The sequence below is a fragment of the Pelmatolapia mariae genome, linkage group LG10_11, assembly GCF_036321145.2.
Source record: "Pelmatolapia mariae isolate MD_Pm_ZW linkage group LG10_11, Pm_UMD_F_2, whole genome shotgun sequence".
Lineage (NCBI taxonomy): Eukaryota > Metazoa > Chordata > Actinopteri > Cichliformes > Cichlidae > Pelmatolapia > Pelmatolapia mariae.
In genome coordinates, this window is record NC_086236.1 from 26,975,001 (window position 1) to 27,001,875 (window position 26,875).

Below are 26,875 nucleotides of genomic sequence, written 5' to 3' on the forward strand. Positions count from 1 at the left end.
ACATTCCGCAAGATCCTGAGCCCCTTTACATGCAAAAAGGAGAAGTCCCTCAGCTCCAATGGCAGCAAACGCAACAAAGACCAAATCAACATGACCATCGACCCTCTGCTATAGGGAACCGTACAGAAGGAGTATTATCTGTGTCAACTGTTGTTTTAGTCTTGATTTTCCCAGAGTTTTCTAATGTTTACAGAACAATGGTATGATATGGAAAGATGTCAAACGCGCCTTGAATGTGGACATTTATTTATGAACAGTGCAAAGTATCAGGGGCCAAGCAATGATATGTTTCATAGCAAGTCTTACAAATCTTTTCTATTGTGAAGGATATATGTACACATATACATATACACACACACATATATATATATATATATATACACACACACACACACACACACACACACACACACACACACATATACATATATATATATATATATATATATATATATATATACATATACATACATACATACATACATACATACATATATATATGTGTGTGTGTGTGTGTGTGTGTACACACACACACATATATATATATATGTGTGTGTGTGTACACACACACACACACACACACACACACACACACACACACACACATATATATATATATATATATATACATACACACACACATACATACATATACACACACACACACACACACACACATATACATATATATATATATATATATATATATATATACACACACACACACACACACACGGGGGTGCACATAAGTGGTCCGCAGGTGCGCATTCGCTGTCAAAATAGAAGACGCGCACCACATAAGAAGTTGCAACGCGCGTTTGCGTACATATAAAAGGCACACTTTTTGTCCCCTAGAGTGGGATTTTCACGGCATATTCTGCACCACATCTCTGTGCGTTCATCATTTGTTTGAAGCCAGCTCACCTCCTGCAACCACTTTTCCGAGAATACGCGCATCTTTTGCGGTTCGGACTCCTGACATTTCTTTGGAGGTGGAGGAACACCAAAGTAATTGCTTAAAGGAGCTTGCTTCTTCGACATCTTTAAGAGTTCTAAACAAATGTCTGTCCTCCTCCAGAAAATCTTATGTACGCAAACATGCGTTGCAACTTCTTATCTGGTGCGCAACTTTTATTTTGACAGCAAAATGCGCACCTGCGGACCACTTATGTGCACCCCTATATATGTGTATACATATATGTGAAGATGTTAAAGCTAACTGGATTTGTTGGACTGTGAATGGGATCCAAACTAAGAAAAATTACTGCTTATCATCTTGAATCCAACATAATGTTACAACTGCAAACACTCCTCTTTACTGATATTATATTTTATATTGTCAACATTCAGTGCCACTGTTTATTAACTTATTTATTACAAAAAAATATATCTTTGAGAATGTAAAGATAAAAAAACAAAACAAAAAAACCCAAAAAAACTTGTGTGGCTACATCTGTACTTGTGGACCTAAAAGGTACAGTATGTCCGTGGTTACTTTTGGCTTGTGAACCTTTAAAAGTTGAACTCACACTCTTACTTATCACACCTTAGTATGCAGACAGATTGTTTTTATAGTTTTTATTTAATTATAGGAGGAGCTAATGTAACTTTCATATCAATTCAAAATTAGAGTCAGATAACAAATGTAACACCTGTATGAAGCAGAAATGTTCTCAATGTTGTCTGCTGCTTTACAACTCAACTAAGTGCCAGTGTTTGCAGGTGTTCCTGTGAGTGAGAGTGAGTGTGTGTGTGTGCGCAAGCAGAAGAGCTCAGCAGTGCAGAGATGGAAGAAAAATGCACTTTTCTGCTTTGTGGAAGTTATGGTAACTGATTTAAAAAACAAAAAAACAGGGAGAAATGGAAAAATTAAAACAAAATTTTTTCTTCCACATGAATCACGTTTCATAGCCACAGGGTCTTTTTGGGGGGAGGGGCAAAAATTAGCTCGACTCCAGTAGCTATTATACTGAGTAAGCACTTTCTAGAAGTAGTAGTTAGGGGACCACTTGGAATTACCAGGATTTCTGCATTGATTACTTGTGGGGTTTAGTTTCTGTAGCCAAAGTGAAAATTCCAGATAAACACAGATGTTAATAATGTCCATAGACCCTTGGCCCATAAGTGTTATTGGATACCCAAGTTGTCTAGTGTTTGATATCCATTATCATTCTTACTCAATGTTTTTTTGCTATAGTGATACATGAAGAAATGTTTTAGAAACTTTGATTTGGTGTTACTCCCAGTTTCTTCATTTTTTTTTCTGCAGGGAAGAGACGAGCAACACTTTGGAATTTCCTGTGCGTATCTGAGACTTTTTTTTGATTGAAAATCCCCCCCCCCCAAAAAACAAAAAACAAAAAAAAGAGATTCAAAGTCCTATAACCCACACCCTCTCATCTCCTTAACTGGACAAAGATCAGACCATGTTTCATGGAGAATCGATATAGAAATCCTTGTAATTCCAAAGGATTCACCAACTTTGTCTTGCAGCTGCAGAAAAATAGCACAATTTGATTTGAGGCAGACCCATTAATATGATGCAGTTCAGCACAACACATGTGTGGTTGTGCGCCGCATGATTTACATTTTCAAATGCTCAGGAAGAGGAAAAACTGATTGCACCCTTCATGGAAACATTGCATCTGTGCAAAGCTGCTTTCTATTGAGCCACATGATGACATACTGTAGATACTGTAGCATTCCTGAAAGCCAAGTCAAACTTGATTCTTCAGATCATTGCAATTTGATTTATTATTCTGTATCCAAGCACTTAAAGGCATAAAGCATCACTGCTTTGATTTATTTGGGAATAAATGAATGTGACTCGCCTCAGGAGTACAGCTGACAATGCCCTCCCCCACATAGACAGTCTCAGCTGGAATCCCGAGGCCCTGTTAGTGAAGCCAGTCGTCAAGACTGCACCGACATTAGCTTTTTAATTTAAGTAAACATGGCCATTTTAACTGAGCTCTCAAACCGATGACTGAGTCTAACTGAAGTCAAAAAAAAGAATAAAGGATAGGGTAACACTAGAGAAATAATTTGTTACACACTCTCAGTGGTGCTCATAGTGCAGCAAACCTCACAGAAGTGTTGCTGTAACTTTCAAAGCTCAGCATATGCAAGAGCATGTAAGATTAACCAGAGCACAGCGGTTTTATTTGAATTCTCACACCTTGTGTGAAAATCAGCAGGTGTTTTGGTCAACAGAGACCCATCACTACACAAATGAGAGCTTTGCACTGACATTTCTGATCATTTCCTGTTAGCTGTGCTTCACTGGTGGTGTCGAACCACGTTGTGTTGATGTTAAAACAAGCGCAGCGTCTGCCTCCAGTGCTTCATTATCTCCCCCACTTCATTTGCTTTTGTGTGCAGTGATCCACCTCTGACTAAATTCAAGGGCTAAAATACAGGAGTGTGCAGCGTTTAGTACATTCCAATGGAGACATCTACACTGTAAATGCACTGTAACGTTGTATTACTGTCTATGTTGACTGATGTGTGTTTAAAAAAAAAAAAAAGTACTGTAGGTGTTCAGCTTTTCTCAGCCAGCTATCAATGTCAAACTATTGCCTTCTTTTTCAATTTCAACAGTAAGTCGAAATAAGTTGACTGAATTCAACATTCCTGCCTTTCATTTCGAAGTACCTGTCTGTCAGTGTGCTCTAGAGTTGCTACTAATCAGGAAAAACTTCCTCTGTGGTCAAGCTGATGTTCAAGTTTTCCAGAGGCCATTCTTTGGTTTCTCCAACAAAACTGCTAACTGATATTGCTATTTAACATGATAAAATCTGTATGTATGGTGAACTATTTTGTTAATAAAGGCAATGTTTATATTGTTAAACGCCAGCTTTTTTTCCCCCTGAGGTTAAAATTGCAAACCATGTGACAGTCTAAATTTCCCACACTGGAAAGCTTCTTAAGTGCTTTCAGTATGAAGATGCTGCCTCATGAACTGACAGTTTCAGATAAAAGGAGACCAAATATAGAGCAGTCCATATTCAGCGAACAGATGTTATTTCCTTGAAAACAGATTAAGAACTCTTCCAAAAGAAAAGATGAATAGAACAACATCTGTGGTCTTTCAGAGAGACATAACAGTGTTCCCTGCTGTGTCATGAATGTCACTACACTGGCTTCTATCCAGGATGCTCGGCGCTCCGGTGCATGCCTCTGCAGGGCCAGGTGTGTCGATCTACCTGCAGTCACGGGTCCATCGTCCCACTGAGCAGCAGGGACATCTGCTGATCAGATACGTTTTCCTGCTGAGTCGCAGCCATGGCCTGACTCAGGTACACAGCCAGGATATGTTTGCACTGAAAGAAAAGATCGCAGACACAGATTCATTAGATTAATAGCAGAGCCGGTGTGATTAATGAGACGGATATGAAGCTGTAATGACATGCCAGTAATTTAAATTCAAACATCTCATATAAACACCAGAATTGAAAGGAGCAGTTTGGCTCTAACCGGTTGGAAATATTCCAATGAATTATTGTAAAATACACTGAGCGTATTAGTCAGTAACTTAGAATATCTATATCTAATTAAAAATGTTCATAAATGGAGACACATGGAGAGCAGTTATGATAAAGAGGATTTTGTTTGTGTGTGGACGTTTGTGTACAAAATAAGCAGTAATTCCAGTAGCATAATGTTTGCTGAATAATAAGAAGCTCTGCAGCTCGCAGGATCTGTGAACATGTTCATTAGCCCCTCTTATTATCAGTATAAGTTACTCATTGATTTGTTTTCCTCTTCATCCTACTGCGTAGGGCTGGGCCATATCATACCTTTCACGGTAATACCAGTATAATGTTGGACAACGATAAGAAAATGAAATATCGCGATAGAATATGGGTAAAACGCGCATGCGCAATGCCTTTGTTTTCATACGCACATGGCGGAAAAAGCATGGCGGCGACGGAGAATGAGAAGGGCGAAGGCGGAACGTTGAATGAAATGGATGAATCAGAATTGGTTTGTAAAAATGCTGCAACTTCAGGTTGCTGGTTTGGCTTTCGTCCGTCAGACACACAACAAAGCACTATTTTTGGTAGAGCATGCTAGCAGGCCGTCGTTATTACTGTGTTTTTTAGAAAATACGGCACGCTTAAAATCAATCCTTTGATTTTTTCTGAAAATCAACAGTGCCCCTTATAATCCCGTGTGCCTTATGTATGAATTCTGGTTGTGTTTACTGACCTCGAAACGATTTTATGTCATACACGGTGCTCGAAAATCTGTCAAATGATTTAGTACGACTTTGCTAAGCTACGAACCGCACCGCTTGATGGATTGTCGGAGCATTACGACTACCGTAGGCAGGAGCCTCGCGGTGTGATACGTACTGTGCTTCAACATAATATTACCGTATTGTGTACGTATAACTTCTTTTTAAGTTTTGTGGATATTATACATGGTTATGCTCAGTGTTGGGGAGTAACGGAATACATGTACCGCCGTTACGTATTTAGAATACAAAATACGAGTAACTGTATTCCGTTACAGTTACCGTTTAAAAAGGTGGTATTCAGAATACAGTTACTTTGTTGAAATAAATGGATTACACGGCGGTACTTTCCTGTTTCATATTGTCGCGGGTCAGGACTGTTTGGGTTTTGTTTGACAGCTATGTTCTGTTGTTCCAGGCGGCAGCGTTACGGTTGCCATGGTTACAGGGTGACGCTCTCTCTCTCTGCGTGTTTCCTGGGTGAGAGAGCGCTTTTTTGTTGTTGTTGTTGTGCTAAGCTAAAAGGCAGAATGCTACAGACATGGCCCTAAAGAATGTAGCCTAATGGGCAGTGTAGTCCGTGCTGCAGCGAGAATGGACTACTTAAATGGACGTTATGTGTCTGTGAGCGAGGGAGGGAGAGAAAGGAAAAGTCCGAGCTGTCACGGAGCAAAAACGGGAGCTTGAAGCATGTAAATATAATAATAACCACTGCAGCCAAGAAGAGTGCCTGACGAGCCCATTTGTAAGTAAGATATTAAGACTCAACTGTACACTGTGTTCGTGTTTTCCTCCGGAAAAAATAAGTTCCGTTGGAGCAGCCTTTCAATGCCTCTCTCTGTCTCTAGCAAAGTTGACCCAGACAACAAAGTAAAGCTAGTTTTCAGCTACGAGCCCGACACGAACCCGACGTATTAGCCAGAGGTCCCTTTACTACGGTTCGGAGCCGCGGACCTTCAGTAACAGTAATAAATCACAGCAATAGTACATTCACGTAGTTGTAAACAGCATGATAATATATTAAGTAATCCAAAGTATTCAGAATACGTTACCCTCATTGAGTAACGTAACGGAATACGTTACAGAATACATTTTGGGGCATGTATTCGGTATTCTGTAATGGAATACATTTTAAAAGTAACCTTCCCAACACTGGTTATGCTGAGGATATGTCGGCCAATTTCCACTGGAAATGCCTTTTGGTTAAACTGTCAGCAAGGAATTTGCATTTCCACTGTTACATTTTTATATAACTTTAATGCACATAAAAAACAGCTGCTTGTTTAAGTGAAAATACATTGATGGGTTTTTTTTTTTTGCACTAATAAAGTTGTGGAGTTGTAAAGTATTTTGTCTAGTGTCAATTATATCGTCAGTTATATCGTTATCGCAAATTTTCAAATGTATATCGTGATAAATACTTTTGGTCATATCGCCCTGCTCTACTACTGCGTGCACTGCACATCAGCTTCACCTGCACATTAGTCTGTCTGTGGATATTTTTTCCATTCATTTCCTTAAAAAAAGGAGGTTAAAAATGACCTCAAATTCTAAATCTGCAAAAGCAGAGAAGTTTATTTGGTAGCCTCTCCTGTGAACTGTTTACTAGCACGTGGCTATGGCAGGTGAGCTCCTTTATATGTCCACCGACCTATACTTGTCAGAGCAGTAGTACCTCATCTGTCTTCTTGTGGTCATGCTGGAATCTGCAGAGCACGGGAATGAATGAAATAGCTCTAGTGAGACAGGACTACACCCTGCATGCATCTCATTTTTGACTTTGGGATTGTGAGAGTTCTTTAAAATGAACTCGTCCACCATTTTGCTTCACATTTGGACCGACACAAACTCGTCTCCGCCGTCATCTAACTGGACGAAGAGTTTGATGAGCATTTGCAGTTTTTCAGGAGGAAAGATATCAATGGCGCTGACGTGCTCATGAGGAGTCTCTATGGTCTGTTGCAGCTCTCTGTTTCTTACACCGATTTTAGCAGCGTCCTCCAGGGAACGGCCTAATGGTCAGAGGACGAGCGAAGATCGTTTACTTGCAGATATTTGGAGCCAAAACAGCTAGCTGGAGCGATGGGAGGTAGACGCCCATCAGTGACCAGACAAAAACAAGTCCTGACCACATCTGTCACACACTATTCAACATGGGCTTTGTCTTGCTTGAGTTGGCAAAGATTTTACACTTAGATCATGCTTGAATGACAAGACAACTGTGTGTGTGTGTGTGTGTGTGTGTGTGTGTGTGTGTGTGTAAATATACTAATTTATACAATGGAAATGTCCCCCTCATGTTCCAAAATATGTAAAGGTTTGGTGTGGTTAGCCACTGCTCTGGGGGTTTCACCTCTGGGGCTATAAATACTACTACTACTACTCAAGCCCCTGACAGCTGGAGGAGTACCATTTGAAGACTGCAAGGAGCAACCAGGTCGGGAAAATACAAACTCCTATGAGTGCTTTTCAGAAAACAAAACACAACAACCTAGGCAATCAAATACAAAGCATTAGAACCCTTTGTAGTGAAGACACCAATTAGGTGCAAAGCAAAAAAACCTCAATAGCAACATGTCGTATAGCTTCCTCTTGTTATTGATATAATAGCAGCAAGTATCAACACTCTTAATAAAACATGTCATCCAAGTGCTCTTAGGCAATTCCCATGTTAACTTGACTTGGTGGTGTTTCTGAAATGGATATGAGAAGGTGAAGAGGAAATAACAGAGAAGAAAATAAGGAAGCAAATAAATTATCTAAAATGACATACAATTAAAAACTACTAACATAAACAGCACGCACCAACAACACTGGACTACAAATAAACATAACTATTTTTCTTCTTCATCATTTATAGGAATACTGTGATGTAAAGAGCTCAGCTGATCGTTGGTTTGTGAAAGCATCCTTATCACAGGCAGTGTAATCTTTATCTGAAAAATAAAACAAACACTAAATGCAGCTACAAAAAGAAAATGTACTTTAATCAGCTTTTTTTAGCTTTAAAACTATCATTGGCAAGTACACAGATACATTTGTGTAGCACTTATATTTAAATGATATTCCCTCTCCACTCCCCACATCTACCCAACTAAAAACCTTTAGTGCAACACAACATATGGTCTGTATGAGACTTACCACCAGGCCTTCATTTCTACGTAGCACACTGTAGGCAAAGGCTGGACATGGGCAGTAGTGGCAGGACAAGAAGCAAGTGTACAAACGTCCCGAGCCTCCCGTTACCTGAAAGATATTAATGCAAAACATACTTAAATATGTGACAAAGTTTGTGTTTACTGACCTCAAACTGACCTCAAATGAAATAAATGTCACTTGCAGAGGTGTCATTTGTTGTTTATGAGGGAGATTCTGAAATTAAATCTGACTACATTACTGCAGAGGCAGTTGTGTAGATGAGAAGTGGAGATAAAAAGCATGCAATGGAATGAAGGAAAACAAGTTATTTCCCCAAATGATTCTCAATGAGTTCAGGCATAGCTGGCCGAGTTGTGGATATTACAGACGTGATCTTGTTCCATATAGATATTTCCCCCTTTTTTATATCTATCTATCTATATTTAAGATTGAGAAATATTTTGTTCTAAAACCTTAAAAAAACAAAACAAATGTAGCTATGATGTAGACCAGCAAACAAACAAACAAACCGTCTTTCCTAGTGTTCATACGATTACCTCAACCAAGGAGGTTATGCTTTTGGTGCTGTGCATGGTGTGAGTGTGTCCTTAAAACCTTTGAGACTACTGAACCAGTGGAGGAGAGAAGAAGAGATTGCTACAACAGATGAACAGTACCTGAAAGTCATGTCCTTAAGAAATAGGAAAAACAAAAAACAGCAAAGACCTGACACAGAACCTGAGAGATGCATCTGGACCTTTTGTTTGACCCATCTACCCTCTTAGACAAGGCCTCATCAGAAATGGTCTTAGTGGAAGAGTGGCTATCGAGAAGCCATTGCTAAGGAAGGAAAACTGAGAGAAAGGGCTGAGATATGACAAAGTACACAAGAGCTGGACTAAAAATCAGTGGCAGTGGGTCTGATGGAGCCCTTTGAGTACTCTATATAAGAACCAGTCCACGTACCATTGTGGCCCAGCGTATATAAAGAGCTGACCTGTTTTTCATCTCTCTCACATTATGGTAAGCAAGCTCCCGGACTTACAGATTTCTAATGTTCTGCTCACTCACCCAAGCACACACCTCGCCACAGATTTACTGACCAGTTTTCACCTCTTGTAAACAACATAGTTGATGCATATCTTACTTGTGTGGAAGCTAGAGCCACTTGTAACGCTGAAGACTAGTTACAGAAATCATAGGAAAGCTTGCCTTTAAGGCTCTGTTGAAGAATAGAGGTGATCAAAACACATATTTACCTTCAAGCAGGTTAAGACTGTACAAACTGTTTTGCCTTGTATACTGTATTTCTATGTATGTTTGCACATGTTTCTTTTTTTTTTTTTTTTGTCTGTCCCATTTGGTTCTTTAGCCGTCAGAATTGTTGTCTGAAGACCAACAAGGATACCAAATGGATTTATTTTGCCAAATGGATCATCATGGCATTGCCGTATTGGTCCATTTGACCAACCTTTGTTGTTATTATTTATTTTATTTTCAGTTGTTACAGATGGGACAGACATGACTGGGGGATAGGAAAGAGAGGAAGGAAAAGAAAAACAGAAGGGAAGAGGGACAGTGAGAAAGGGCACTTACAAAGACAAAGAGAAAAAGAAAAAAAAAAAAATCTCCTGGATCACCTGTTGAGAGAAAAAGAAGAGAAAACAAGCAAAAAAACAAAACAAAGCAACATACTAAACACAACACCATCCCGTTAATCTAGCTAAGTGTGAACAGCAGTAAATACTAAATATTGAATGTTGTTGTGCAGCACACAGGACAGACAGCGCACAATGTGCTTTGAAGTAGCAGCTAAGAAAGGTGTAGTTTATGTCTACGAACAGTGAACACCCGTGTGCACACCTGTGTGGATCAGCGCACTTGTATACAAAAGGTTTCTCCATGTAACGGTCTGCTAGAGGGTGTGGGGGGCCATAGCCCCGTCCCCCAGGGCATGAAGCAGGCATGGAGGAGATCCAGGCTCCAGACATTTGCACATGTTTCAATAAATTTCTGTATTTCCCATTTTGCTAGCAAAACATAAAGAAATGAAGGGGGGGGGGCTCAACACTTTTGCGGAGCATTGCACTTCGTAGACCGCATGCCGGCACATGCCGACTTTACCCTCCAAATTTAGAGGAATATAATGGTGTAAACTATTCTTTAGCTTCTACCAACTACATGATTTCTCATTAGTTATTTAGATAAGTAATAAATAATGCATTTTTAAAAAACCTGGGTGGGATGTCTAATGGCCTTGGCTGACTGAAGCTGCTCATGATGTCAGCACTCGCTCCCAGCTACAGACAGTGATTTAGGTGCCGTCCTCATACACATGACACACGAGGACATTAAGTTGGTGGATTAGCTTGACACTTCACAATAACTAATGCTTGCCAAGATGGCAGAGCAGGCTCCATTATTCTCCAAAGCTTCAATGAATTACCTTTGCCTCTGACCTACAAAAGTAAAAACACCTCATTTATTCAATGTGACACTTCATTATTGAAAAAAAAAAAAGGCACAAAAGAGACAATTACATAGACACACAACACCTCACTAAAGATGTACTTTCCACACCAAGATGAGGACAGAAGCTGTAAAACTGTGACCACATGGACAAGGACCACTACAGTTTCTAAAGAGCCAAGTTTAAAATCAGCTCACACCAGCTTTTTTTGTTTTCATGAGGCTCTGCTGCAGTTCTCACCACAAAGCTAGTGGCAAGTATCATCAAAAGACACCAAACTGCGCTTGCACTGCTTGGCAGGCATCGAAGTTTCTTCAAAAAAGAAAAAACGCTATACATCAGCGTCTCTCTGTTACTCACTGCAGTTGGACTCAGCAGAGTTCTGGCTTCATCTCTTCTACAAGCAGTGGCTCCCATGAGAGTACTTGCCATTAACGTGAGCCAGAGGAGCAGGAACTAGGGCAGCTCTCTGTTCCACGCCACAAACATGGCTTTGGGGAAATTTATAGTGGGAAGTCATTAAGATACGCTGCCCCTGTGTCTGTATGCCAACATGCTTTATATGTGCATTATCAGTCAACCCTGACTGGGTGCATTTATTCTGACTTACAAAACACAGACCTTGAGATTCTCATGTGTAACGATGAATTACTTTAAGAACCAAAAAGCCTTCATGTTAATGCTACAAAGACCTTTGTTTTACATTCCATTAAGAAGAATGGTTTAGCTAATAACTAATGGCACTTCAGAGAGGATTAAATAAACCCTCCTTACAGCTAGTCACACATGATCTCAGCAGGCCCTGTCACCACCACCACTAGTGCTGGGCGATATGACGATATATATCGTGTGGACGATAGAAAAGTGTCTATCGTGCCATTTGTCTTCTATCGTTTCTATCGTTTCTAACCCGAATTTTACAAATTATTACATAAAATATATCATTAACCCTTTACAACCGGTCAGAGCAGGCACACTCCGTTTTCCCTAACTATTTTTAAATCCCTGTAGAACTGTAACCACGTAAGGTAGCGCAATAATGTTTTTTTTTTTTGCATATGAAACCGTAGGGGTTGTACTTACATCTTATTCCATTAGCTTGTCCTAAGTCACGGTTTTCTTCCACATATAGCTTTGCAAAAATTGCATAAAAAGCACTTCCAGCAACAAAAACATAATATTCCAGACTTGCAGCAACAAAAACATAATATTCCAGAAACACGCTTTGCCGATCCGATCAGCTGTTCATAACACTTCCTAGTTGGAATATAAGTCAGCGCAACTATCGCATGTCCACCATTACCTGTCCGAAACCGGAAGTGACGTCACTTTCGCGGAAAATGTAGTTTTTTAAGCTTCAAAGTCTGTTGGTGTTTTTAAAAGTCATGTTTGACTTTATGCTCTTCTGTATCGTTTCTGGGATGCTTAGAAGTCAAATTACACTGTTGGAAATAGTTTATTTTGATGCACATGCTGTTTTTTTGCAAATTTGCATTTATTTATTTTCATTTATATATAAAAATTTGTGTATCTCAAAAATAAAACTATGAAGACACTCAAAATAAATAAATGTAAAGATAAGCTCTGGCGGACTTGGTTCTATGGTAGGTCTTAAAGGGTTAAATAGCCTGTGCAAATATATTAGTGTTGTCTTCTCACTATACATACTCTGAACTTTATGCAAGAGAAAATAAAGTATAAAAAAATGATATTTTTCGCAAAGAAACTGTCTTGTGGTTTTGCAACATGGTGCTGCTTTACATGCACCCGGATTTGCGACATACTTTACAGTAACTCAAAACAAAGACTGCACCCTCTCCACTCGCTGTTTACAGACTGCATACTTTCCAGATGACCACAGGTCAGGTGGTATATCGTGATATATATCGTTATCGTGATATAAAATAATTCATATCGTGATAAATATTTTTTCCATATCGCCCAGCACTAACCACCACCTTAAACTGAAACCTTAAAACATGACCTGAACCGGGGGAATGGATATTTGATGGATAATTAAATAACTTACAGACAACATTTCATATTGTCACCTTGAACTGTGGGAAGCTGTAATAACTTTCCATTTTCCCACTATATTAATGACAGTTGACTCAAAAACATATATTTTAAGTTTCATTACTTCTAAGACTTTGCCACTCACAAATTCTCTTTCCAAAAAAACAAAACGGTGGTACATTTCTTATCAAAAGGTCATTCGGCTTTAAGAATGAGATAAAACTGTAAAGAAAAATTGCACTGAAATGCCAAGTTCTCATGGGTTATTCATAAGGTGACAAAATAACCACCACAACATGAGAAACTCTGTCCAACAGAAACAAATTATTAGTAGGAAATGACAAAAATGGCCGAATCTGTTCATTTATCATCTTCTTTCCATTGAACACACGCATCACTGCACTTCCAGTAAATGCATTTCTTTCCAAAATAACATTATTTTTGTAATGTGGTGAGAGACGGCTGCTCCCTCCTCTTCCCGCCTTACAGGAAATTGGCATAAATGCTTGACATGTGGATGACTAATTGCAGAAAAGCCAGAAAATGAGCTAAAGCTCCAACTCCCAGTGGGGAGTGATGAAACCTTGAACATTATTTCATCACTTAACCTTTGATCCTCACAGCAGTAACTTCACCTCCTTTTTTATTTCTCATTAGAAATCAGGGACCTGCTTTGATTCATTTTAGCTGGAACCTAATATGTGTCTTCATGCACTTCTCACTATGTTCTGATGTGTTCAGGTATTTTTAAGGGGTTGGTTTGATTTTAAATGCTGCCTACTGACAAGTGAAGTCAGAGAGCAGTGTAAGCTAAATGTCTGAGCCATGCCTCTGAGAAATGATTTGAACAGACACTGTTCAATTAAAACTTTATATAAGTGCCACCTGGCTGGATTACAGGAGGAAACTCACAGCTGTCAAAATGAACTTATAAGATGCAAAAGCAAATTTGATGCTTTTGGATTAAAAAAAAAATCATCTAAAACTCTCAAGTGATTCAAGTTGCCAGAAATATTTAGAAATACTGATGTAAAATGGTCAGACATGAGGTAGCTGCGATGTGAATGATGTGGAAAAGTTAAGTCGTGCTGAAAATTTCACAACACGAACAAAATCCATGTCTTTATTTAGCTCATTGTGCTCTAACGCTCCTTTCATAAAACTATTTTTACAAGAGGCTAAAGGAGTTTACGGGAAATTCAGGACACAATGACCACAACCTTGGTGGACTGCTTTGTTTCTCCCACTACAAGTGATGCCTTGTCCCCCTGAGGTTAACTCATAAGCTTAAGGGCAGCATGACTCAGGACAAATTTCAGGAAAATAGTCCTTTTTCTTTCACATTAAGTAATTTCCTGTCTTATAAAAATGTTCTTCATGCGTAAAATGCTTTTGTAAATTTGTACTTTCAGGAAGGAATTTCTCACATGCAGTGAGAAACACCTTTTACGACCTTGGCAGGCACAGAGAAGTGAGACCCGGGCTTAAAAAAAAATGACAGACCTGAAAGGCCTTGCGTCCACTGGGAGATGTCAAACAGGTGACTGAGTGCTGGTCAACCAAATCCAAAGCCTGTAACGCACAAGACCCGAAGACAAACTTCAGCCTATGAGACAAGAAGAAGAAGAAGGAGTCGTCAAAACAACAACAGAAGCTTTGTGCTCAGATTTAAATGTGTATAAGAAAAGCAAAACAATTAATCACAGAAACCTGTCATTCCTTAATTAAAAATGCCAGATCGTGATGGATTTTAGGGGTTTGCTGATTTTTCTGTTGTTATATTATAGCAGTTTTCCCAAAATTTGAAAAAAAATGGGTTAGCCACCCACAGTTTGGATGAATTATTAACAATTAAAAAAGCATCTAACTTGAATTTTAATCGAATATTAATACTGGCACACTCGTTTGTTTTTCCTTCATAGAAACATAACACTTTGGCTTTGTTTGTTGTATGTGAACAAATATATCAACTATCAACGATAGGCTGAGCCTTTCGCCGATCGTTTTTACAAGAGCGATTTATTTCTTTATTTTTTTGCCCATGATTTGCTAATAATATTGGTTGAAGCTAAGAGAAGCAGTCAATGGAAAAAAATAGTAGCACTGTTTTGACGGCACCCTCCTCAGAGTGGTAGTGAAAGAACAGCAATAGTATGGGCAGAACATTGTGCCATCAGAAACTGAATTTGAATAAGTTAAATTCAAATTTGAATTGCTCAGATTTAATCTGAATTGCTCAACTTGAATAAAACCTTCTAAAGCTGAATTAGCCTAATTTGAAATCCAATGTATTGATTTGAAAATGATCGTCACTGAATTGAAACAGAATTTTATATTATGAAAATTAATTAATTTAATTTGAAATTGTATTCCATCCTTCTTTAAATTTAACTCTTGAATGCTTTCAGTTTCACTGCTCACCATTCAATTTCAGTTCTACAATTCAGTTTTTGGGGGCATACATCCAGGTCCTTTGTGAAAGCCGGAGAGTAATCGAGCACCGTTTGTACCTGCAGACCTACAGCATCTTGAGTTGGAGCGGGGCACAGATTTAAGTATTCAGAAGTCATTCGTCATGTCAAATGACCGGCAGATAAACTCTCAGGTTGGTAATAAATATATTACCTGTATAAGAAAAAGCATCATGTAAACAAATGATAGCTGATAACTGTTATGCTTATTGTAGCTGTTTGCTAAAAACGCTAATTTAGCTTAGTTTGCCCTGGGTTCAGCTTTGACAAATATGATCGACTGTTTCCAGTAGAATTCCACAGTTGTCATCTCGTACCCTCTCAGAGCCCTGTATTCTTGCAGAGACCCCCACAGTAGGGAAATGTGCAAAAGAATGTCCAAACCTTTGTATTTTAGGTTTATATATGTCTTACTCAGCATCCCAACTCTTTAGCTAACTTAATAACTTTAGCTAAAGTGAATAGTTAGTCTTATTCATTAGTGAAGCATTACTGGATCTCCCCTGTTTGAAATGATATGATATGATATAATATGATATACGACTATCACTGAAACAGCAAACTTTGTGGAAGAAACCCCCAACACTTCTCATGCTCTAAATGTTTGGCCACAGCTGTATATTACACTATAAGTGCTTGTTGACTCTTGTCAGTAATTACATTTCTAAGTTCTCTTTGTGCAGTTACAGGTAAACAATATCCAATATTTTATCTAAATGACTGCTTTGTCTTTGAAAAGGTGATGGTCCAGTTCTACTCTAAGTACATCCTTATGGTGGCTCACAGGACAAGGACTCAAGTTGAGCAATTCAGAATCAATCTGAGCAATTCAAATTTAACTTATTCAAATTCAGTTTCTGATAGCACAGAGTTCTGCCCATACAATAGCCTATGTTCAAAAAAAAAGAAAAAAAAAACCCTCAAAAACATTTAAATAAAAAACCACAATGGTGGAGAGGGAAACGAAGAGTAACTGGCTTCTTTTTTCCCCACTCTTACTGTGTTCACAGGCCGTTCCAGTGTTCATCTGTCTTATACACTCGATCAAACAACAAATATAAAGTTATATAAGTTAGAAATCAAAGTGTCTCTTCCAGCAAACATTAAAAAAAAATAAATAAATCTCCAACGTAAAGTTAAGTCTTTTGTGGAATTTAGCGCATCTAAAATAAATAAATAAATAATTCAAAAAGTAGCTATATTAATACTGAAAAAAACAAGAAGGTAAAATATTCCCTCCAAACAAAACTTATAAATTCTAAATTCGCAAATCAGTCTGTCCATGATTACATTGCGCTGCAATGTAGTCTGCGCCTGCGTGAATGTATCGTCTATCGTTGGTTATTGGACTGACGATTGTCGGTTGGAAAATTTTTACATATTGCCCAACCTTACTGGTCATAAGCCACACTCTCAAAGCAGTCCTAAAGGGGGGGGGGGGGAGAGAAGAGTTTTTTTTTTTTTTTACATCATTTTCGTCACTGCATGTCTCCTCAGGGTTAGTGTAGATAGTTAGTGCTTATTACTTCACATGTAATGTGAAGTAATAAGCATTATCTTTAACACAACACTCTATATGTGTCTAATTAGAGCACATGTTAAATGGTTTCAAACCAGACTTCTATTGGTTTAAAGGTCTATCCTATGAAAAAGGTCATTCAATCATGTTAGATAATCACGCTGAAGTTCAGTGCAATAAGAACAACATCCCTTTATCCATTACATCCCCATCACTCGGTTTGTTTTTATTAAAATTCTGACTGGAATCATTAATGTGGACAACTTAATTGTGATATGATAAATATGCTTCTACAAAGCCTGGGAGATTTAAAAAAAACAAAAAGTCTACTAGTGAATTGCCAGAGTGTGATGAGCCCCTAAACCAGAAGCTTCCTGTGTGACAAACAGGATGTGGTGACAGGGAGCACTCCTGTACTCTCAACATTTCGAGCCACTTTGCCAGGAAATCTCACATAGCACCATCGCAGTCCTATCAGTGTCTGTGTCACATGGGGAAACCCAGACTGCATGCATGCATGCATGCATCGTTGGTCATTGTCAGTGTGGTTTATCCGCATCACACCCACTCAGAACCAAATTTTTTCTTACTAAGAACATAACTCAGACAGGAGTGGATCACTACTTTTATTGACTGCGCCACCTGGCACTGAACCAGCAACCTTTCGCTTGCCAAGGCGCTTTGAGAGTCCTGCACAATAAAAATGAGTAAAAGCAAAAAAATTTGGAGCTTCTAATAAAAAAAAATAAAAAATAAAAAAAAAATGATGGAAGGGTTTTTTGTTTTTTATTATCAGCAGTAACCTAGGAAAAAAAAAACGCATGTACTGCTAAAGAACAAATTTCCTGTAGGCAGTCATGTCTCCCAGTGTTCCTGAATCCGAAACTCCTTGAAAGTTTGGTCTGGAAGACCCGTCTTCTAAACTTGGTAAGATACTGTAAAATGTGTCAAGTGTATCAAAGAGAACTTTATACTGATGACCTGATGCCTCTTGAAGTTGCAGGCATCTCTGCTGCTGCCTTAGCAATTCTTCAGTTTTCTATTAATGCAACATTTTTGTAACTGCGGACACCTCAATATGCTGCTTTGGATGGATCATAGCTATTGACCCATATAGTAAAGATGTCATGTCCAGTTGTACAACTTTTTTTTTTGTACTAAACATGAATAGTCTGTAATCAAATCCATTCAGGGCAGACTGGCAGGAAGAACTGCACACAGCAATTACTGGTGAAGTGTGAAAAACTTTGACACGACTCAAACTGTCCACCCATTCTCTATTTACATTAAATATTAATAAAGTACTTCACCTCTGAATGTGCAAGAGAGCAAGAAACTCTCATCACTTCTTTCAATTTAAGAAACCGCAAACCTTCTGAGACAGTCCATTTTATTTTTATGACAAGACTTTCAATAGCTAGTTTCATTGTGCACCTCTAACAGAGCTACTTGGGGTGATTCAAGTGAAGCATTGCTCCAGCCACACTGCTAGCAAGAAAAAATTGGTCCATAATCCTAGAAATCCAAGATGCCCCCAGTATTTGATAGGTGGATGAAAGAAATCAGAAGTACAGTACAAGCGTAGTGTGTAGTCATCAGAAGTTTAGTACAACTAAAGAAAATCAAATACATGCATGGAAAGACTATTTGTGTGTGTTTGAGTGATTTTTCTTTTCTGGTGTACTTTTATACTAGTTGAAAATTTTGATAACCAGATAATCAAAAAAAAGAAAGAAAATAATACTTACGCAATCAGCAGGTCATTGGGAACTGCAAGAAGAAAAAAAGTGAAGGTGTAAACAATTTATCAGCTGTTGCAGGGCTTGTAAGATAACACTTGGCTATTGTGTTGATGTTGAGGTAAAGATGAACTATGTAGGCATACAGAATGTTTACTTTTTGTTTACACTTATTTAACTTGCCTGCTACTTCATTAGCCAGTGGAAAACTCTTCCCAGCAATTGAATGTCTGGAAGTCATTAAACTGCAAAAACACCTCATTATGCTTTATTATAATCACTGTTTTACAGTTCATTTTATTTGTCACACTATTTTTTATGATGGTGAAAAAATCCAGGAGCACTCCACCACCATACTTTTGTATTCTATCACATATTTCTAAACTGGGATAGCTCTGGCACTTGAAGTCCAATAAAAACTTTAGTACACCCTCACTGCTTCCACAGGAATTAAGAAGGTAAGAAGCAGTCAGGTTTTGCTAATCAAATGCATGTAAATAACTGATGATCAGCAAGAGTGAGGACCACATCTCACTCCAACTTCCAAAACAGCACATGTTTTGGAAGTTTGCTAGTATGGAGCATTAAGGTATGTGTTAACACCCCAGGAGTGGACGGCCCAGCAAATTCCCTCCAAAGTCAAAACATAAAAAAAACAAACAAACAAACAAAAAACCCCCCAAAAAAACCCAAACAAACCCCCCCCCAAAAAACCCCTAAAAACTCCAAGAGTTACCTCTCAGACTCTCCTTTGTTAAATGTTGAGCTCATTACAGTTATTGTAGAAATCTGAAAAAAAGTGAGGTGCAGATAACCAGGCTGTTGTTACCTTTGCAAAGGGGTACAGGCAAACAGTACAGATAGCCTGACAGCAGTCTGCATGCTTTTTTATAAAAATGGACTGTAAGCATTGAATATATAGAGACATGTTATTTTGAGTTTATTCCCAGAATGGCCTCTTCATTTCAGGTTAGTTTTTACTGTTTGAAAATGTTCAGATTTAGTCTTTTTTACTATGATTGCATGGAGAGCAATCATTTTTAGGATCTTAGGAGAAATCAGTATAGGTATTACAATAAAAACAACTTTACTGAAAGCAGCTGTTTTTCACATCTAGTTTGACTTTTTAGTTTCATTTTATTTAACTATAAAACCTTGATCTGTGTTTGGGGTGTTTATTTCCCATCCTCCTTGAAAAGTAGGTCATTTATGTTACCTGACAGAAGCTGACCGTTTCCATTCATAAAAGCTGACCAGGGCTGTAAATGTGAGTTTTGGGCTCAACTACTTTCTTTCTGAGACCTTCAGAGGTTGAAATTAATCCAACACCCAAACAACACATTAGATCACAGCGCGATAAACTTACTGACAACAGACAGCAAAATTATATGTTTAAAGTTCAATTTTCCCCAAATCATAATTACACAAATGTTCACATAGGCTGTATACTATCACGTGTGTGGTACTGCAGCAGAGTAGCAGCACGTTGCTCTTGTGCCTTCTCTCCAGCCTCAGTCCACCTCGCAATGCTTCTCATCAGCAGTGTTGTTGCTGTTGAGGGACAACACTGCTCTGTGCCCTCTAAAAGCACTTTAAACTGATGTCCAGGTTGTGTCATCTTGCTCATTTTCTTCCTCTGGCAGGAGCTTCATACTTGTTTGTGGTCAGGGGACCTGGCAAATAGGCTGTAGCTTGGATAGATTAGCACATGTCAGGGCTGCCATGTGGAGCTCTTTGTCCATTTTCTTCTCTTTTCTCCTTCAGCTGTCATTATCATCCCAATCATAATGTGTATACATGTCTCACAATGGAAAATAAGAGAATTTAACAATTTTTTTCCCCCCAGTTATGAGTCATGATTTCTTTACTCTGAGCTTCTGATTAAGGTCAAAAGACTAGTAGGGACTGTCCATTGGCACATTTGTGGGGCAGCTGAAGGGTGTTGTAGCACGTTGCTACCCGTTGTGGCGAAAACTGTGACGTGGAGGTGGTTGTGCTTTCTGGTGAGCCTGCTTGTTGATTTGAAACCTGCAGATGTGGGCTGTGGTCAGTAATGAATCACTGGAACAGTCTGCTGGTGCCATGCATGGCGGAAGTGTAGGTAGAAGTTGAGTTGGTGGAGCCACTGAAAGGGCACAGTCGAGGTCATGGTCCACTCTGAAAGCTGAGGCTCTCAGGAGAGAGACTTACAAGACCTTCTTTGAGAAGATTTATTCAGCTTTCTCCCAGTCCCTGCATTCTGTGTCATATTTCCGCACATTTAAGCTATTTAGATGATTTTTAATTTCAACAAAATATTTTCCTTTATTTGTTGGGTTTTACTGTACTATCTATATTTTTTCCTTTTATCTATATCAGCTGTCTTATGCTCAATGTTCTCCCTCGCGGTTTCACCAAAGCATGGATAACGGTGATAGCTCCATCACCATATTTCACCCACACATAAACTGCATTTGGAGACATGAAATGGTGCTCACAAATACATAATTTTAATCAATATGGTGCATTAATCTCCCTTGTGTATACAATTGTCACTGCAAAGATAATTTTTCACTGCAACCTGGTAAAAGCAGTCGCAAAAGTGGTAAACCTTAGGAGGGCCGGGTCCTCAATTTACTTTGTCCCTGAGAAAATACTTCCTGTTTGTGGATCGCTATGTTAACTCAGCCCTGGAATGATGAATCTCTAGACCAGATGTGAACGTGGAGAAACAACCAATCTATTGGGGAGGGGTGGGGGGGTGGGGGTGTCCTCTTCATCTGTCAACTATCTGAGCTCGAGGGTGGAAATGCATTTTTCCAGGATGACCCGTCACTGTTCATCTTGGACCTCAGATCCAATCAGCTATGGGCTCACACTTCTGAAATCTGAAATAAACTGTGGTGCATACAACCAGGTGTCTCTGAGTTTTATTTACTTTTGCAAAAGGCATCAAACAACAATACAGACAGCCCGACAGAGGTGTGGATGGTTTTGATAAAGAGGGACTCTAAGCCTAAAATATTTATAGAGAAATGCTATCGCACATCTACACGTGGTATATGTGAAAGATTGCATGGAGACTGTCTCCATATTCTGACGCTGTTTCAAATAATTTCCATTACACAGTACAATTAGGAATAACAAAGCATGACAAACAGCCCATGTCAGCTGTTAAGCACGGTGGTGGAGGGGTGGTGATTTGGGCTTGTTCTGCAGCCACAAAACCTGAGCACCTTGTAGTTACTGAATCTACCCTGAACTCCTCTTTAGGGCTGCCACAAATGATTATTTTGATAGTCGACTAGTCACCGATTATTTTTGCGATTAGTCGACTAATCAGATCATGCATCCATTGGATGTAAAATGTACAGCTTATTGCACCAGCATGCATCTGCTCTTATATAACTGTCATTAGCTTACAGCTTTAAGTGTTTAAGGTATGTGCTAACTAAAAATAAAGACAAGATGATAGTTTATTAAATTTTAATGAAATTTGCAGATTGTTTCGGTGACGTTTAATAAACTCAACCGTCTGCTCCTTGCTATCTAAAATATAACAGGACACCGGAGTATATTCTCGAGCATCTCACACTTCTGATAATCAGTTGTCTGCTTGACGTTTATTCAGCTGTGCAAAAACTATAACTTTAACCAATTTACTCAGGAACAAATAATATACTGAAAAAAGCCAAACAATAACATTTTTATCTAAGTGACTTATATATCATGTTTAACCTGAGTAGCGAAAGGTGGCGGTGGGTTTGAAAACAATTTGCTGGGAGTCCGGTGTTCTCACTGGCTCTAGTGAGCCTTGAACCCCAGCTAGCTATCGAGCGACACGACCGACAGTGGCTGGTCATCCAGAGCAATAAAATGAGTCAGAGTCTCTGTTATTTTAACTGCCTGTGGATTTTCTCTTGACATTTTTCGTTGCTTTTCCAAAACCTGAGTTAAAGTTGGCTGTTCTGGTCCACACTGCTGACATTTTGTTTAGCCTAGCTACAGCAGCCTCCAGTTTCTCTTTTTTATCTGGAGCCGCCAGTCTCACTCGCCTAACCCTGTGCCTGTTTAGCGCGGCATGTCCCCCTAGTGGCCAATCTAAAAAATTACAACAGAAATGACAAGCCACCCTCTGACTAATGAAATAAGTTGGTATCTGTTCATGGTATCGGTTAACTTTTACGAGTATGAGTACACACACATTTTACAGTATCGGCCCCGATACCCGATACCAGTATCGGTATCGGTGCATCCCTAATTAAAACTAACTAGCTGCCGCCATTGTTGGAAACTGAGCAGGGCCGCGCTATGAATTCTGGGATAGGTTGGGCCACGAAGTATACACCCGACCCATCCTTCAAATCTGGGGAAATAAAGGACGCATTTGTAGGCGGCATTTGTCGGCGGCATTTGTCGGCATCTTCGAATTTGGACAGTCTTCGTCGTGTCGCTGTAACGTAATTGGCCTACAAATGCGGGCACAGGAGGATGCGGTTCCTGAATTTGGACACAGCTACGATACCGGACACTGCTTCTTCTTCTTCGGGGTTTAACGGCAGCTGGCATTCTTGTACATGCAGTGCTGCCATCTTCTGTTTCCATTATTACACTCTTAAATCCTACTACTTATTCCTGCATCTTTTGGGATCTTACAAAGCTTCAAATGACGCACCGACTATTAAATTAGTCCTCGACGATTTTGATAGTCGACGTAATCGTGACTAGTCGACTAATCATGGCAGCCCTACTCCTCTTTACACCAAAGTGTTCTAGAGTCAAATGTGCGGCCATCTGTCAGACAGCTAAGGTTTGGCCCAAACTGCATAATATAACACAACAATCACCCAACAGAAAGACTGAAAAAGAAAAGAATCAATGTGCTGACCCATCAAAGCCCCCCCAAAATAAACCTAATTGAAATAAGAAGTGAGACTACTAGAGCTGTACTTAAAGAAATGTATGCAAACCAGTGAAGCACTGTTGTGACAAAAAGTACAAAAATATTCCTCCACATCAATGTGAGAGACTAATAGTGTCATAGAGAAAACTATTACTTCAAGTTACTCCTGCTAAAGATGATTTTACAAGCTATCAAATCAAGGGTTGTAATTTTTTGCACTTAGAGCATTATCTGTGTTATGTTTTCTGGCTATGTTTTCTCCTGGAATAGAAAGATGAGCACGGAGGCAAGCTGTTGCCCATGTGGCTGTCTGTTCAAATGTAATGAACCTTAATGCAGGTAAAATGAAACAACTGTTGAGATGGCCTTGGGCAAGGCACTGCCTCAGATGGGCTTTGTGTCAACCTTCTAACTTGCATGGGCATGCCTTTAATAAAAAATAAACACACCAGCCAGTGCTTAAAATAGGAGTGCATGGTTCACTTTGTCCATTAATTTGGCTAAAGTACAACCCATAGTTACTAAATAACGTAATATAGTTTATGGAGGTCACCACATATTTCAAATACAACAAGGGTTTCTACAGACAAAAACATGGCTGTGCCATGGGCTCTCTGGTGTCACCTATTGCAGCTAACCTTTACATGGAGGAAGTGGAAAGAAAGGCTTTTGGCTCTTTTAAAGGGAAAGTACCTAGCCACTGGTACAGATATGTAGACGACACCTGGGTCAAAATCAAAACACAAGAAGTGGAATCCTTCACTGCTCACATTAACGCTGTGGATAAAAATACCAAGTTCACCAGGGAAGACACAAAGGATAACTGTTTGCCTTTCCTGGACTGTGCCGTGCGCATTGAAGAGAATGGAAACCTCAACATTGAAGTTTACCGGAAGCCCACACACACGGACCAGTACCTCCTCTTTGACTCCCACCACCCTCTGGAACACAAACTTGGAGTAATCAGGACCCTACATCACCGGGCAGAAAATGTTCCCTCTAAGCCTGGAGGGAAAAAGAAGGAACACACACATGTAAAGGAAGCTCTCAAAACATGCGGTTATCCTAATTGGGCTTTCATCAAGTCAGCAAAGATGCACAGGAAAGAAGATCAGACACCAGCTAGGGAGGATAAGAAAGACAAACGCAATAACATTGTCATCATTGTCATTGTCATGAAGCTGGTGTATCAGGAAAAACTCAGGAGAGTCTTCTCCAAGCATGGCATCTCAGTTTACTTCAGACCCAGCAACACACTCAGACAGAAACTGGTTCATCCCAAAGACAAAACTCCTAAACACAAACTTAATAATGTAGTGTATGCTGTACAGTGTAGCGAGGAATGCCCAGACCGCGACATTGGAGAGACCAAACAGCCACTTCATAAACGCATGGCATAGAAGAGCCACCTCCACGGGACAAGACTTGGCGGTCCATCTGCATCTAAAGGACAAAAGTCACTCTTTCGAGGATGCAAATGTTCACATTTTGGACAGAGAAAACAGATGTTTTGAAAGAGGAGTAAAAGAAGCCATTTATGTCCACTGTGAGCGACCATCTTTGAACAGAGGCGGTGGTTTACGACACCAACTGTCTGCCATCTATAATCCAGTTTTGAGATACCTTCCCAGACGACTTAATGCCCACTCACATCCTGGGCCATCTGACCTCAGGAAATCACATGATAGGGTGGGGCTAGGTTTCACCATGAGCTCACCCGAAACCTTGGCTGATTGTGACCTACACCCGTTTTCACACCTTTGCTCATGTGATTAGGTAGAGGATCATTAGGGGGTCCATTGTCCCTCGTGGGGGGATACTCCCACATGGCTTAAATCTGGGACTCTCCACCATTTGACCCTAGAACTGAAGAAGCTTCTCTGATGAGAGGTGAAACGTCTTCAAGCAAATTAAAGACTAGACACGTTTCTTTCCAAGCTCCTTAGACCATGTGAACAATATACACAAAACGTTGATACGGTTCACATATTGTTCATTTACAGCATATATGATAACATATATATGCTGTATATATGATAATTTCTATATAGCATCCTGGGCTAACAAAATCTATGATTACGTAAATTTCTCACAGTCCAATATAGCAACCTGTTTTGTTTAGTTAGAAATGGTAAGAAAGACCGATTTCTGTCAAATACGCAGACAAACAGACCATAATTGCATAGGTGCTTGGTGTTTTTGGCTGAAGGTCCATTTTGTGGTGGGAATAAAGTGTGTATTGCAACGCAGCTGCCTTTATCAAACTATGGCATGTCAAAAAGCTTCATGTAAATTTAAACCTGTAGCAGTTTATCTATGGAGGAAAGCCTGGGACTAAAGTTACGTGTGTGATAACAGCGCCTCCTACTGCCAAAATGTAAAAGTGCATCACTTTAAGTAGCAGGGCCATAATTATGAGGTTTCACAACAATTACCACATTGACATTGCTGTGAAGCACGGTAAAGCTCGCTACCAGCTGCGTTTCAGTTACTGGAAGTTAACTAGTCCTCACAGAAAAGGAGGAAATTATATGTGGAGCGCGCCTTGAATGAAAGTCGTGTCACATTCTGCTTTAACCAACAGTTAGCTAGCAATGCTAAATCTACGTTTAAATTAAACCTAAACAAGTCCAGACTTTTGTCTTCGTCATATTCATCTTACTTTGAGAAGCCTCCTGGTATGTTTTCTGTATGTCTCGGAAAAGTTGTTCGGCCACTGCAGGTAAAAACGAGCGCATTTTCGCACCACTTATTACAGGATGTCTTTGACTGCTCCAGCCAATAAGGTTCCACTAAAATATTACAACTTCCCGTGTTCCCTGCTGTGGTTTTGCTTTCCCTCCAAAATAAACTCCTACGTAGATCACGTTTTTCTGTTTCGAGGAGATTATTTGGAAGAAAAGGCTGCTTTTGAGGTCGTTATATGAATATCTGCGATGTCACACAGGCATTTTCTTTCTTTTTTTAAATACATTTTTTAAAACTTGTTTGGCGTATTAAAGGAAAATAAGTTCAACGCGTCCGCGTACATGAAACTTGAAACCCCTTTCCACTTCCTTTCTTCGTATGGGTTAAAACGCTAAAGTCATTTAGATATTCAATAAGAAAGCAGTGTGCTATTGGCAGACGATATAAGATCGGCAAAGCTTTTTTCGATAGAAGACATTTAGCTCTGGTATAAGCAGTAAGTAGTCAAACAGACCCATTTCACACCAGACACAGTGAAACACACACACACACACACACAGATTTATTGTGCCTACCCTAGTGTTTAACATGCTCTGTCACAATGGATTGCAAAAAATCTGTAAACAAATCTCATTAGACAACCTACACTTTTTCTGGTACGACAGGTCAAATAATCAGTGTGTGAATCACACATGAATAAAAAGAAGCCCTAC

At 39.4% G+C, this 26,875-nt stretch overlaps 2 protein-coding genes across 2 annotated transcripts in view; one reads left to right on the plus strand and one right to left on the minus strand.

Annotated features, from left to right (window-relative positions):
• The window catches only part of adora2b (adenosine A2b receptor), a 16,526-nt gene extending 16,124 nt beyond the window's left edge, over positions 1 to 402 (plus strand). The window contains exon 3 of the mRNA XM_063487034.1: positions 1 to 402. This exon is cut by the window's left edge and continues 610 nt beyond it. Coding sequence (XP_063343104.1) covers positions 1 to 114 — 114 coding nt within the window. The 3' untranslated portion in view covers positions 115 to 402.
• Positions 403 to 624: 222 nt separating this feature from the next.
• Positions 625 to 26,246, minus strand: zswim7 (zinc finger, SWIM-type containing 7). Its single transcript, XM_063487976.1, has 5 exons — positions 26,137 to 26,246; positions 18,602 to 18,623; positions 14,367 to 14,469; positions 8,381 to 8,485; positions 625 to 4,322 (listed from the first exon to the last, which is right to left on the minus strand). Exons 1-5 carry the CDS (start codon positions 26,210 to 26,212, stop codon positions 4,212 to 4,214), a joined length of 417 nt encoding a protein of 138 aa, XP_063344046.1. The 5' UTR covers positions 26,213 to 26,246; the 3' UTR covers positions 625 to 4,211.
• Positions 26,247 to 26,875: the final 629 nt, after the last annotated feature.